The sequence below is a fragment of the Alternaria arbusti genome (assembly GCF_024043155.1).
Source record: "Alternaria arbusti strain BMP 1465 chromosome Unknown scaffold_11, whole genome shotgun sequence".
Lineage (NCBI taxonomy): Eukaryota > Fungi > Ascomycota > Dothideomycetes > Pleosporales > Pleosporaceae > Alternaria > Alternaria arbusti.
The window spans coordinates 762,894-777,569 of record NW_026249951.1 but is presented as its reverse complement, the minus strand read 5'-3'; the positions used below and the strand labels follow the sequence as shown (position 1 = coordinate 777,569).

Genomic DNA, 14,676 nt, shown 5'->3' with positions numbered 1-14,676 from the left:
GTACGCTTACCTCTACCAGGCAATATACCTCAACGATCCTGGATCCGCCAAACTCTATCTACCCGAAGCGGGAACTAGAATCGAAAAGATCTCGCTGAATGTCACAATTTTCCAGCTTGTCCCTGGACTGAGGGGTAAGAAAGTGCCGCTGTATGGCTACCGGTAGCGCACTATCAGCCCTGCGCACACACTGCACCTCTTCTGACTCGCTGGCAAATGGGGACTCTGCCACCATCTGCCACAGAGCGTCAGCAATCGAACGATGTGAATCCTGAAGTGGATATGAGGTGATTTCGATGGCTGCCCCGCAGTTGTATGTAGTGTATCTCATTCACTCCACCACGGGAGAGACTCCGTTGTTGGCACTAGATGGGTTCGCGGCTTGTGCTACGCCGAGTTCGTCCTTGGCCGAAGGCAAGTAGGATGGTTCTGCTGTGCCCAAGCCCGCAAAAACCCATGTTGCATGAGTAAAGTGCATATCCCATGTGCCGGAACCGGGTTTTACCGCTGGGAGGGCAATGTTGTTGAAGTCATTTCATCATGGCTGGCCAGTAGGAGCCTAGTTTGGCTCGAAGTGAAGTGGCACCAAGTCCAAACAACAAGGGATCCACGAGTGGCTGCATCATGAACGAGAATAATGCGTATGGTTGACGTTGTCTGGAGCGCTGCCGACCTTTGAGAGCCAATGGAGGCAGAGCGTGTACCGCGAGCTATGTGAGTAGTCCCAGACGATATCGGTCTGTCGCCATTTATATAGAGCAGTCCTGCATACACTGACCCCGCAGAACTCAACGTATCTCATTCACACCTTTTCCACCTCTTTTCACCATGTCAGACCTCAAAGCTTCCGTTGTCGAGACCCAAAACGGCTTCCACGTCGAGGGATACGAGAAGATCGAATATGACTTCACCTTCCTCGATGGCGTCTTCAACCCTGCCAACAACAACCTGGCCAAGTGCTACGAGCGCTGGGGCCGCTGCCTGGCTGTCATGGATCTTAACATCTACAACGTCTATGGCGATGAGATGCAAAAGTACTTCGACCACTACAACCTGCCTCTGACGATCCACAAGACCATGATCGGCGAAAAGGCTAAGTCCATGGAGACTCTCCTGAGCATCGTTGACTCGATGACCGACTTTGGCATCATCCGAAAGGAGCCCGTACTTGTCGTAGTATGTTCTCCACCCCGAATGAGGTGTTGCAGAATGCTGACCTATCGCAGGGTGGTGGTTTGGTGACTGACGTTGCTGGGTAAAAAATAGCTCTAAGGCACTCTGGCCTGACTGCGCTGTAGGAATGGAGTTAACTCGTGACCTAGATTTGCTTGCGCGGCATACCGAAGAAATACCAACTTCATCCGTATCCCAACTACCGTCATTGGCCTGATCGATGCCAGTGTCAGCATCAAGGTCGCCGTCAACTACGGCAACTACAAGAACCGTCTCGGAGCGTACCACGCCCCGATGCACACATTCCTCGACTTCTCTTTCTTGAAGACTCTGCCAGAGGGCCAAGTACGAAACGGTTTCGCAGAGTTGATCAAGATTTCGACCTGCGCCCACAAGCCAACATTTGACCTGCTGGACAAGTACTGCGAGAAGCTAATCACTTCTCGGTTCGGTCGTGAGGGCAACGACAAGGAGGTTCTCCAGGCAGCGGATGAGATCAACCGTGCTGGTATCCACGAGATGTTGAAGCTCGAGACGCCCAACCTCCACGAGATCGGTCTCGACCGTGTCATTGCCTACGGCCACACCTGGAGTCCGCTCCACGAAGTAATGTTACCGCACCCTAAGCACGTTGCCTTTGCTGACTCTTCCGAAGCTTTCACCCAAGGTTCCGCTCCGTCACGGACATGCCATTTCCATCGACATGGCCTACTCAGCGACATTGGCAAACCAGCGCGGTCTCCTCAGCGACGAGGAGCACAGGAGGCTGTTGAACCTGTTCTCCAGGGCTGGTCTGTCCATGGACCACGAGCTGTTCGACGAGGACATGCTCGACAAGGCCACCAAGGCTATCCTGAAGACTCGTGACGGTCTGCTCCGTGCTGCCGTGCCCAACCCTATCGGTACCTGCGTGTTCCTGAACGACGTCTCTCCCGAGGAGATGAACAAGGCTCTGCGACGACACAAGGAGCTGATGAAGGAGTACCCTCGCGAGGGCGCCGGTCTCGACGCCTTTGTCGATGCCTCCGACACTGGATATACCATGAACGACAAGCCCATCGAGGATGCTATGCACGAGTCGAAGAAGACCATGAACGGCATGAGCAATGGCGCGGTCAACGGTACTGCCAAGGGCCAGGCGAACGGTCCTCCCCAAGGTCTCCAGGAGGTCATGGCCAACGGGTACGAGAACGGATACAAGAACTAGGTGCGACATAGCTGCGAATAAGTCCGACTAGGCAAGCGCATGTCCGACGGTTGCGATGACTAGAATGTGAAAGCGGTTGTTTGAAGCGGCGGCACTGTCTCCAGGCCGCAGTGGTGGATCGCGACATGCTTCAAGCTCATCGGCTTCCCCAAAATGAAAAAAACAATTCACTCTACACAATACTCTATGGCCTTTGACTCCGTGAAACATGTTGTGGTCCGTGGGACGGGTGAGTGCGCGGCGGTGTCGATGTGTGCAGTCGAATGAAGTGGGCACTGAAGATACGTTGCGCGGTTCTCGATTGAGTGTTGCGGTTGCGCCATGGTCTTTTCTGCAGCATCATGCCGTCGCCAGTATTGGTGTTGGTGGGCCACACGCCTCGTCGCCCTCGTCGCTGTTGCCGCTCCATCGCACGGTGGTGCCCGTGCCCGAAAAACCCTTCTGCCCGTGCACCGGCTTGGCGCCCCCCACACGTCAGTATAAAAACTCTGCGCCCCTCGTCCTCCTTTCTCGCTCCTTGATCAAAAAATACAAACGATCCCAGCCACGACTATCAGAACATCTCTGTCTTTTAGTTGCCAGTCACTACGGTGGCGTGGGATCGGAGAGCGATACTCCTGTAGGAAGCTGCTTTCTCGTTGGGTCGTCTTCAGTGATGGCGATGAGTCAGCGGTGTCGATTTATTTGGAGGACATACCCATGTCTCGTGCATGCGTTGCCGTGAGTGTGATGTACTTGTCAGTCTGTCATGGTTGCTCTGACTCTTTGATTTCATGGCTCGTCGTCGGATTCATGACCTTTGGCCCTATGGCATCGTGCACGGAGTTGGCGAAGAGGTCTGCAAGGTTCAGAAGCAAGAAAGAGATAGAGCACGACGGCAGTCATTAATGTCAATTGACTATTTGTCGTCGTTATCTATCATGCCCGAGTGTCATGATCGTAATGGCACCCGTTTGCTGTGCATAAATCATCTGGTAGAATGGTCTAGCCTCGGCTGACCCATGGCCTTCTATGGGATCGCAACCTTTACGTCGTCTTCGTACTCCACGTCTTTGATGCCATCCTTTGTTATGACCTTGACCAGTACGCCCTTGAAATCGATCGGAAGACGTCGCTTCAGCTCCTCGGTGCACATACGCAGGATCTTCATGCCTTGTTCGTAGTCGATGTCAGGATGGTGATGCTTGTCGAGCAGAGAGAGGCAGTAGTACCTGGCAGTACCGTGTTAGCATGGGCCTGAATGTGCGGGAGGTGCTGCATTGGAGGGGGCAGCGGGTGGGACGTACTGTGCGTATCCATGTGCGGCGTATGGGAGCGGTGCTTGACTCGCCAAGTAGTCGATCCAGTAGAGAGTTGGCTTGTCGGCAATCGTGTCGTATCCACCCAGGAGCAAGTTGACCGTGTATGGTTTTCTTGATCGCAGCGCCGACGCCAGTTCTCCTCGGACGAAGTTGGCAGTTGCAGCGGGTGACAGCTCCATGTTGTTGCGCATCGAGTATAATTGTACGTTTGCCTGGATGTATTCGGCGAATTGGACTGCACCACCGTCAGCTACCGCTAGTCGCCGTGGCCGCTCCTGTCATACCCGTATCGCCGGCTTCTCCAGAGAAGGCCATCAGCGTGTGTGTGTTGAGTACTCGGGTCTTGTCGTCGGACGCCTTGAGGATGGTGGCGCCACGCATGGCGGCTTTGGAGGCGGCGATGAGGGTAAAGTCCTTGCCGGTGATTCCTAGCAAGACCTCCCTGTGCAAGAGTCAGTATCCAGATAGCGCGTCTTGTGAACGACGTACATGGTGATGAGCTTGGGGTGGTGGCTGTGGGGAGGGAAGGCGACTTTCGTCGGGCGTGGACAGGCGGGCGGGGAGGCGTAAGATCAGGCAACGTCAGCGTCCGGATCCACGGTCGTGGTGGTTTAGCGGCAAGGACCGTTTGGTGTGGTTATGGCTGTGGTGGTGTTGACGCCGCACGTGAAGGCAGCTCTCAGCGTCGCGGCTGCCGTACACATGAAGCTTGGGCCAGCGTGGCCTTGGCAGGACTGGACTCGTCGTGCACCCGCTGTGCCCATATGTCGGCCTGCACAGTCGCAACGTCTACAGTGAACTGCTCGAATACAAGCCACGGCTACGTGTGCTTGAGCTTTTCCTCCGCCGCCCTTCACATGATACACAGACGGCCGCGCATGACTTTACCGGTACCCCCGAGGCACCATGAAACCTGTGACAGACGCGGCAGGCCGGTCTTCGGACCGTCGCGCATGCCATGAGAGCTGCTGTTTCGTCTGGCTTGGCTTGCAAGACGCTGGCGACGATGGAGTTTTGAGTCGTTTGCCAAAGAAGCTACCTGGGACGGCGATCTCCCGTGCATAATCGGCAGGCCCGCAGAGGGCATGTATCACGGACGCCTGTCACGCCCATGCCACAGCTCGCCCAACCCAGCTTGCGCGTCGTCCCACCCAAGGCTTGCGATAATGGCTTTTACAAACGAGGGCGTGGGCTGCCAATGAGGCGACGGCGTCATAGCGGGGCTGAAATCTGCTGAACGACCCCTCCAAAACCTTGCTGGACTCTTAAGCTCTGGAACACCCCACCCAAACAAAACAACACCGACACTTGATCTTACACATACAACTAGTAAGTCGAATTTTCTGCCGGCAGCCTCTCCGCGGCCGGACTCTGCTACCCGCGCATCCGGCCTGCTTCTATATCTCCTGCCCTGCACGTCTGCGGCTCCCCAGCACCCCAATTGACTCTCCCAACAGCAATCCTTCACCATGACCATCACCAAGATCCACGCCCGCTCCGTCTACGACTCTCGGGTACGTCGTGCACCAGCAACGCATCTCCCACCACGGAGCTTCACGGCTAACCCGCTCTAGGGTAACCCGACCGTCGAGGTCGACATTGTCACCGAGACCGGCCTTCACCGCGCCATCGTCCCCTCCGGCGCCTCCACTGGCTCCCACGAGGCCTGCGAACTCCGCGATGGAGACAAGTCCAAGTGGGGCGGCAAGGGTGTCACCAAGGCCGTCGCCAACGTCAACGACACCATTGCCCCTGCCCTGATCAAGGAGAAGCTCGACGTCAAGGACCAGTCCGCTGTAGACGCGTTCCTCAACAAGCTCGATGGCACAACAAACAAGACCAACCTGGGCGCCAACGCCATCCTCGGTGTCTCAATGGCCATCGCAAAGGCCGCTGCCGCCGAGAAGGGTGTCCCCCTCTACGCACACATCTCCGACCTGGCTGGCACCAAGAAGCCCTATGTCCTCCCCGTACCCTGTAGGCAATCCCTATCGAGCAATGCAGTCACTGCGTACTGACTGTGCAGTCCAAAACGTCCTCAACGGTGGCTCGCACGCCGGTGGCCGTCTTGCTTTCCAAGAGTTCATGATCGTTCCCTGGTAACTTCATACCCGTGCAGCCCGTGGAACTCGACACTAACAGCTCCCAGTGAAGCCCCCACCTTCTCCGAGGCGATGCGCCAAGGAGCCGAAGTCTACCAGAAGCTCAAGGCTCTCGCCAAGAAGACGTACGGACAGTCCGCCGGAAACGTCGGTGACGAGGGCGGTGTCGCCCCAGACATCCAAACCGCTGAGGAGGCTCTCGACCTCATCACCAAGGCCATCGAGGAGGCTGGCTACACTGGCAAGATCAAGATTGCTATGGATGTTGCGTCCAGCGAGTTCTACAAGGCCGACGAGAAGAAGTACGACCTCGACTTCAAGAACCCCGACAGCGACAAGAGCAAGTGGCTCACATACGAGCAACTCGCCGAGATGTACAAGTCTCTGGCCGAGAAGTACCCTATCGTCAGCATCGAGGACCCCTTCGCTGAGGACGACTGGGAGGCTTGGTCTTACTTCTTCAAGACCTACGATGGCCAGATTGTTGGTGACGACTTGACCGTGACCAACCCCGAGTTCATCAAGAAGGCCATCGAGCTCAAGTCTTGCAATGCTCTTCTCCTCAAGGTCAACCAGATTGGTACTATCACCGAGGCCATCCAGGCTGCCAAGGACGCTTTCGGTGCTGGTTGGGGTGTCATGGTTTCTCACCGCTCCGGAGAGACCGAGGATGTCACCATTGCCGATATCGTTGTTGGTCTACGATCTGGTCAGATCAAGACTGGTGCGCCAGCCCGATCTGAGCGTCTCGCCAAGCTTAACCAGATCCTCCGTATCGAGGAGGAACTCGGTGACAACGCCGTCTATGCCGGCAACAACTTCAGGACTGCCGTGAACTTGTAAGCGACTCGTCTGCAGAGTCCGGTAGTGCTAGGGTCATGAGATGATGCGACGATAATGAAGTTCAGAGCGAACGGAAATATGTACACGAAAAAATGCAACAATATATCCTACACAACACATGTCCGCTCCCCAATTAGGCATTGCAACCTGACGCATATGTTGACTTGACATTTCCTCATCTTCCGTAACATCATCTCTCTGATCCCGAAGTTGCTATTGCAGAACCTTCTTGCGTTTACTTAGCAGCTGAATCACCCGAGGACGTTTTTGTTCTGACTCATGCACTGTATATCACCTTGGGGAGACATGTATTCGACGCAAAGTACTCAACGCTGTACTCACTCTGACATGACGGTTTCCGTGACCTTGCTACAACATGTGAACTACCCGCTTTCTGGACAAAATAAGCGCGGACATAGAGAGGTCGGTGCGTAGGAGAACCCATCGTCTGTAGCCTTTCTTCTCGGCCCTGTCAGTAAAAGTAGACACAATCCCTTACAATTCCGACGAAGCCCAAGCTACACCTCATCGATCCGGCCCACTGCCACTACCAATATTGAGGTTTCTTCGGAGTATCTCCGACAAGCCCAGGAGCCAGCACCTCTCGGTTTTGCCTGTCGAACTGCTCCTTATCCGCGATTGAGTGGAGCGTTCGGGCTAGAGTTGCTGTGCTCATTCAAAGTCAAGAGTTTTCATCTGGACCCTACCGAGCACTGCCTTCCTGCTGTCATCGTAACTACAAAGACGCTTTACTTTGGTCTGCCTGAGAATAATGAAAAGATCGACATCGGTTTCTCCAGGCAGCATCATAGTGTGGGGTATCTTTCATTTCTAACGAAGGCTATACACTTGATAAATAGAGAGAATACCAAGATGAATGTAACAGACGGCCAATGATGTGTTATGACCGAGTAACGTTCAGTGAGCTCGTTGCACGACGACTGAGGTGAAGAGTAAGACCGAGGAAGTACAATTAGTCGATTTACTACCGCCCAGGCCGTCTGTTACTGCTCATACGCATTGCCGTCTTACTTCCATCACCCACATATGTGTTGTCCCCATCCCAGTTCCAGCATCTACCTCGATATACCGTTCTATTCCCACAGGCCCAGGGCCATCCCCGGCCCACCAACTACCTCACACTGCTCCCTACTCTCACACATAGGCCCAGCCCCGTTTCTCGCACTATACGCACAGCAAATCCAATCCCCACCACAATAATTCGGGACCCAGAAGCCTGTGGCATTGCAGTACCGGAATCGATCACCGAAATGGTGACATTGAGCCACGCCGGGCAGGCACATGGGGTCAATCTGCCATAGCGCTGTTGTGGACGCTGGTGCCGGAGACGTGGCGGTCGCGTCGGTTGGAGCAACGAATGTAGATGTGTCCATCGCGACTGTTGTTGTTATCGTTGGTATGGTGCAGGCGGATTGCAGGACTGCGGAAGCGGTGTTGAGTGGTAATAGGAGGAGAAGGAGCAGATTGGCCGAGAGTTGATGAGATGGCATTGGGAGAGACATGATCTTGACTTGTTGATTTGAGAGTGGAGACATCGTATAAACTGATGCGTGGGCCGGATGCTTTTGAAGAGTCCTTCAGCTGCTCATGAGTCTGAACTAGTGGTATTTGAGGGGTACAGTGCTCGAAAAGAGCGCATACTCAGGCTATTGATTAGGCCGTGATGGTGTGATATCACATCTTTGAACAAGGTGCCGAACTGTAGGTACATTGAAATGGTGTACATGTATGACCCTGTCCCATGCATCAATGGTACACGACCACTCAAGTACCGCGATGCTCATATCTAGGCAGTTGGAAACTACCATCGAGGACACCATATAGTATGGACTGCCAGCTGATAGACGGGTGGCAAAGTACCTTGGTACTCATCGTAGTGTTGGTGTGCGTTTGCTACGAACGGCGTGAAATCGAATGGTACAAGGACGATGTCACTGGAGCTGACTGTCTGCCTGTTGATCAGACTGCGCTTCTTCCGGCATCCCGCCATCACACATGTGCACTGAAGGTTTGTACAGTCCTAGCTGATAGATGGAAACTCGTTGAGCATGCCGATGATCAAGCTTGCAACACGCCGGCTTCGCGATGCTCTGCGTACCCTCTCACAAAGTCAATTGAGCAGGTATTCGGCCAAATCTCGGTATTGGTAGGTGTGAATCGAGCGGCGAACGACCTCATGCCCTGGCCTAGAGACGGTCCGGAACTCGGCACGTTGGCGGCCCGGGCTGTACAAGCCATCGATACCCCGAGCAGACACTACAGCGCACGCCATAAGATAGATCTGTTCTGGGCTCTCTGTGAGCTTCACAATAGCCATGTTCGGAGCCTGAGACGCGGTGCAACGTAAGAAGCGCAAGGGATATGCAGGAGCTACTCAGGGTCTGTCAAAGCCTAGGCTTGTCATCGTTGCCGTCTGACATTAGTTGGCCGAATGAGACGCACCGCCGCCCTCAGCTCGCCGTGCTTGCTTTATGTCCTGAGCGGCGGCGTAGCAAGAAGCATCTTGTTCTGGAGCGGGCCGGAGCCGTTTCACCATGTTGCAGGCTGATGCGGCGTAATTCAGAGTAAAAACATTTGATTGTTTTGAGAGCGCGCGCGTTAAGCCCGTAATGCTGTCTACATGTCAGCTGTCGATGCAAGCTTCCTAAGGAGCACGGTCGTGCGGCTTTTGATATCGACGAGGCAGACCAGGTACCCGATATGGGTAGGCCCAGACCGTTGCCAAGGATTCTAGAGATGGGCGCAATGTATAGACAGCAAACATGGATGTCCATGCCGTCATCATCGCGGAGTAGATTCCCGAGAGATCGAGAGTCTTCGTTGGTACAAGGTGTGTTGTGAACGCCTCTGCTGAACATCTGGAGCAATATAGAAACAAATGTGCAGCAAAGGCTTGGAGTAGGCAGACCTTGGGCTGGCCAATGGTCTGGACAGCTCAACGGCTCCGCGGGTAGAGCTTCTAGCGCGGCATGTCAGATGCGTACCATGGTTCATATGCTCTTGACCTCGCCAGCTGTGATGAACCAATAGATGATAGCGTCGCTCAATCAGTGGTGTCAAGACGTCTGCTTAGAGGTGTGATTGGCAAGCGCATTATCTCGACCCGGTGAGTGGGTCGTGGGTGCAGCAAGATCTTGAGGAGTCGTCGTAAAATTTCGACGATGTTCGCCTCACGATCTAGATGCTACCGCCGGCCGGCCGTCGCTTGAAGAATGCCTCTCCACTATCGCAGTTGCGGTGAGAACCAAGACGCCGACGTTTACTGGAAAAGTCCTAGCAACGTGATGTAGCGGGTACTGGCAGCTTTCATGGTTTGTGGCTGCTCCTTCTGCAGCCCTGGAGTGGTCCGGTGCAGCTAGCGCCGGAAGATTGGATAGCCGCATGCCAGGCGTCGCACATGTCCACAGCACTCGTTGGATGGCAGCTTGGTAGCGACGAGTGTTCACGGGTAATGGTGGTGTAGGTGAGGCCAAAAGGGAAGATAAAAGAAAGAAGGGCATGAATGCTGACATGGCCTGAGCCCCAGCTAGAGAAGCTGATCAGCACACGGTGCACATCATTACTCGCATGGGAGGACGCCGTTCACGATGTCGTGTCGATCATGTTCTGATTAGTTGATGCATGCTTGGTGCGACGGGTTCCCAAACAGGAGCCCACCCACGGGTCTGGAGAAGTCACGACGTGAAGCAGACACCATGTAACGTTACTCTGACCTCAGGCCTCTCGAGGGCCTTTGGACGTTGGCGGAAGTCGAGCCAGCAGACGGAAGCTGTGAAGTGAATACGGACAGCGGAAGGGCAGCGGCTGATTCGTCAGACAAAGATGGTTTGTCCCTAGCGCAGGGAATAAGGGTAGCAAAAGGCCGAGCATGCAGCCTGAGGCCTGGGCTTGAGAGATGACACGTTACTGTTTGCTCGAGGGCCGAGAGTCTGGGCGACATGCAGAGGGGCGGCGTCACAGAGTGAAGCAGAGGCCGCAGCAACGGTGTCGAAAAAGAGGGCAATGTCGGGCCAGGCGACTGGTGGGCGGGTGTCGGAGCTGCGTAAGGGCAGAGATGGACGACGCGAGCACGAGCAGACAGCTGGGCAGCAGAACAAAGGGCGCTAGCTTCCGTTTCGGCCGATCGTCGATCTGGCGCCATTAAGCGGCGGCGCTAAGCCCGGTGCGGCGCTGTCCATCTGCAAACACTGTGCTGCACGACGGCAGTGCGGCTTCATGGGGAATGCGAGGGCAGCAAACGGGCGCGGTGCGCTGCGTGGGAGCGGGAGCCGCTGACGTCAGGCTGGACCAAGGCTGGAGGGCGCCGACGTGGGTGGGCGCCGCGGCGTGGCAACTGTTGAGCAGCAGACAGGCAGCTTCGGGGCGCCACAATAAAGCATGCTGGCCATGGACTTGCGGATGGGCAAAAAGAAAAGACGACGGCGAAAGGGTAATGTGCATGTTGGGGCGGGCGACTGTAATCGTCATGGCGTAGGGCCAGGCGTGAGCGTCGGCGGCGACTGTGCGGGCGAGGTTTTCATAGGGGCCGAAGCGGAAGGGGCTACTGGGGTAGCGCTAGGAATCGTGCAGGAGCGACCGGCAGCCGAGCGCGTCTAGACTGTTCCAGCAGGCGCGGCCCACCGAGCGTGCTGACCAAAGCCGCCAGGGTCCCTCGACGCTCAAACTCTGCCCCAGCGTCCAAGGCGAAAGGCGGCGGGACCGTCTTGGGGAGCATGGGGCCAGCTCGCAGCACGGCGAGCCTCACGGCGAGACAGCAGCAGCGGTCGGGGCCCGCTGTCCTCTTGAAGCGCGCCAGGCAGCCAGCAGAGTCACCAGCAAAACGAGCGGCGGGCCTGGAGGGTGAGGGTGCAAGGTGCCAGGCGCGAGGTGCAAGGACGCGCAAAGCCACGGCTCCGGGACAGGTTCTAGATCGTCCACCAGCCCTCTTGTGTGCGACTCTAGCAAAAGACCAACCATATCGCTGACTGCCCGCCGTGCCTGCCATTCCTCGCATTCCTTCTCTCAGTCCCGCACATCACGCCTTCCTCGCCCTTCCCACCCACGTTACTAATCCGCTTCTGCATGTGTTTCCGCCTGCCTTGGTCGCCTCTGCATATCCTCCCTCCAGCTGCCCACCTCGTCTGACCCAGACCCCTGTGCCCATCCTGGACCCCCGTGCCGACTGCCCGCATGGAAGTCTGAACGATGGAGGGACCTACTACCATCCCACCTGATATAATCGAGCGTCAGTCGCTCTGCTTCTCCCGCCCCATGCCTGGCATGGTCGTACAGCAAGGCGAGAACGGCTTCAGAGAGGGACTGTCCCAGCTCTACGTGCCGGCAGAGAGCAACGCCGCCGAGCAGCTCGTCAAACTCAAGGATGCCCTCCGCAAGGCTGATACCGACAGCTTCTGGATCCAGCTCACCCAAGGCCTGGCCAAGATTGCCGACGCCCAGTACGCTTTCGTCTCCAAGCGCATCCTCGTCGACGACAAGAATGTTGCCGTCGAACTGCCACCCATCGGCGAGCCTGGAGCCTGCCTCATGGGCGAGGCTTTCTACATCAACGACGACCATGGCAACGGACCCGGCCACCTGAGAAACTTCAAGTACCATGCCTACCAGTGTCCGTGTGCCTACATGAAGCACGACAAAGTCTTCATCATCCCTGAAAGACTAAACGACTTTATTCTCGACAATCCAAACGACCTCATCATCCCGGGCGAGGCCTACCTTGGAATCCCCTTGTTTGCGGAAGGAAAGTGCTTCGCCCACTTTGGTGTCATGTGGGGTAAAGAGGGGGCTGCTCGGCGCGTGTTGAGCTGGGGATTTCTTGAGATGCTGTTCCATAGCCTGGAAGACATGATCCTAGAGCGCGTCTTGGAAGGCAATGATTTTGCAGAGGCTGCTGAACCAATCCGAGCTCAGATACCCAGGATCGTGCCCCACAGAGCCGTCTCAGTTGCCCAGTCATTGAAGCCTTACGCCCGGAGTCTATCCCATGAGTTGAGGACGCCGATGCAGGGTGTCGTTGGTATGCTAGACGTCATGATGGCAAACGTAAAAGAAGCATCAGAATCCCTGCAACTTGAATCGCGGACCCGTGAGATACTCGACACACTCAGGGAGAACATTGAGGCGGTCCAAGGTGTGTAACAATCCTGCAAAACCATTGCTTAATCCTCCTGGGAAACACCAATCCAGCATCGAGTCTTGAACCGAGCCATGCTAACTACGTATCAGACAGCTCAAGACGCGCAGTCGAAGCAGCCGACAATGTTGTCCACGCCTATGACATGAACATGGGCGTACCAGAGACCCCACTTTCGCCACTAGACAAGACGCCCGACCAGTGGAACACCTTCTGGCGCGAGATGCGGCCGGATCTGATGATTACCGGCAACGACATGCGCGCTCCGCTACGCGGCATCAAAAGAAGACGACACGAAGTTTCCTGGGCAGACCATGCTAACAAGACACGCGTGGTCAAGAGTGCCCGCCAACGAGTTCGAGACACCTTTTCAGAGGAGCCTCCCATGCGCGGCACCAAGTCCTGTCCTCCAGACGCAAGCGCTCTGGAACTGGACCGACTAGACCACACCTGCTCACATGGAACATCGTTGGGCAAGTGTGACTCCACCACCTCGCCAATCTTCGCATCCGAACACTCCAAGGTCCCTGGACTGCGACACACCAACCTGCGAGAAGTCCTTCAGTACGTTATCAACGATGCGCTCAAAGTAGGAGGACGACCGGATTCCGCCATCGCCGAGGCCACGGATACGGGAGAGCGCATTGAAGTTCGGACGCGTAGCTCGAATGGAGAGGCACACACCAAATGGATCGAGTGGACTGTTTCCGCCGATGTGCCAGAGACAATCGTCATTGACGAACGGGACCTTGCTAAGATGGTCTCTTGCCTTGCTCTCAACGCTATCAAGTTTACACAGGACGGATCCATCACACTCCAAGCGACACTCAGCGCAAAAGGTCGCTACATTGTCATCAACATCAAGGACACGGGCTCCGGCATCCCAGCGGCGTTTCTGCCTAACCTGTTCAAGCCGTTTTCAAGAGAAGACGACTCCATGACACGGCAGAGTGAGGGGCTGGGCCTTGGTCTCATGGTCGCGAAGGGTATTGCGAGGAAGCTCGGTGGCGATCTCTTCTGCCTGCGTTCGCATGTGTCGGGACCCGGAAGAGGATCAGAATTTGAGATGCGAGTCCCGCTTACCCCAGGCGAAATATGCAGTCGCCCTGCAACACCATTTGGGTCCCCCACCCTGTCCATCAAGTCTCGCATGTCTATCGATCCCGAGGTACCTCGTCTGGACCTTGGCCGGGGCCCAGTCACCCCTCCGCTGAGTTCTGATGCATTCAGACACGAGCGGGAACGTCGGCCACCAATCACACCTGTCATCACCGCCCCCTCTGCAAGATCGCCAGATGACATTGGCCTTGCTACTCCCCGCCGCACTTCATCGCCCCCACGACAACACTCTACTCGCGCTCTATCTCTGGAGCGGGACGTCGTGCCAACCGATCTCGGCGAACAGCTGCCCCTCAACATTCTGGTCGTGGATGACAACGCTATCAACCGACGCGTTTTGGTGAGCATGCTCGGCAGGCTGGGCTACAAGAACATTACCACGGCATTCAACGGTAACGACGCCGTCGAAACTGTTCGTCGCAATGCGCTCGCGCCGGCTTCTGAAGCATTTGATGTCGTCCTCATGGACCTGTGGATGCCGCTGCTGGACGGCTTCCAAGCTACCGAGGTGATTCTGAAGATGCCCGAGCTCGTGCGAAAGCCGACCATCCTGGCCGTCAGCGCCGACATTACGGATGCCGCTCTGGACAAAGCAGTCAAGAGCGGGATGAAGGGCTTTGTCACCAAGCCCTTCATCACCCGAGACATTGCCCGATTGATTCGGACATACTGCGCAAGCCAATGAGCTTGCACTTTCTACTTCTCCCACGGCGCTATGGCTGCCTGGGTTTATTCACGATACATAGATTATAGTCGTACACGATACAGGTGGTGATGCTA

General features: G+C 55.9%; 4 protein-coding genes across 4 annotated transcripts; 3 read left to right on the top strand and 1 right to left on the bottom strand.

The window, feature by feature from the left end:
- Positions 1 to 828: 828 nt before the first annotated feature.
- J4E86_007890 (uncharacterized protein) lies at positions 829 to 2,380 on the top strand (the record flags this gene model as incomplete). Its single annotated transcript, XM_051448405.1, has 4 exons — positions 829 to 1,176; positions 1,227 to 1,255; positions 1,323 to 1,779; positions 1,829 to 2,380. 4 exons carry the CDS (start codon positions 829 to 831, stop codon positions 2,378 to 2,380), a joined length of 1,386 nt encoding a protein of 461 aa, XP_051300672.1.
- Positions 2,381 to 3,389: 1,009 nt separating this feature from the next.
- Positions 3,390 to 4,062, bottom strand: PCB4 (putative proteasome subunit beta type-4; the record flags this gene model as incomplete). The annotated part of the gene is made up of 3 exons (XM_051448404.1): positions 3,390 to 3,591; positions 3,667 to 3,916; positions 3,966 to 4,062. The coding sequence occupies 3 exons, from the start codon at positions 4,060 to 4,062 to the stop codon at positions 3,390 to 3,392; spliced, it is 549 nt and encodes a 182-aa protein (XP_051300671.1).
- Positions 4,063 to 5,150: 1,088 nt separating this feature from the next.
- Positions 5,151 to 6,626, top strand: J4E86_007888 (uncharacterized protein; the record flags this gene model as incomplete). The annotated part of the gene is made up of 4 exons (XM_051448403.1): positions 5,151 to 5,195; positions 5,256 to 5,658; positions 5,708 to 5,780; positions 5,831 to 6,626. 4 exons carry the CDS (start codon positions 5,151 to 5,153, stop codon positions 6,624 to 6,626), a joined length of 1,317 nt encoding a protein of 438 aa, XP_051300670.1.
- A 5,271-nt stretch (positions 6,627 to 11,897) lies between these two features.
- J4E86_007887 (uncharacterized protein) lies at positions 11,898 to 14,581 on the top strand (the record flags this gene model as incomplete). Its single annotated transcript, XM_051448402.1, has 2 exons — positions 11,898 to 12,774; positions 12,870 to 14,581. 2 exons carry the CDS (start codon positions 11,898 to 11,900, stop codon positions 14,579 to 14,581), a joined length of 2,589 nt encoding a protein of 862 aa, XP_051300669.1.
- Between the last annotated feature and the right edge of the window lie 95 nt (positions 14,582 to 14,676).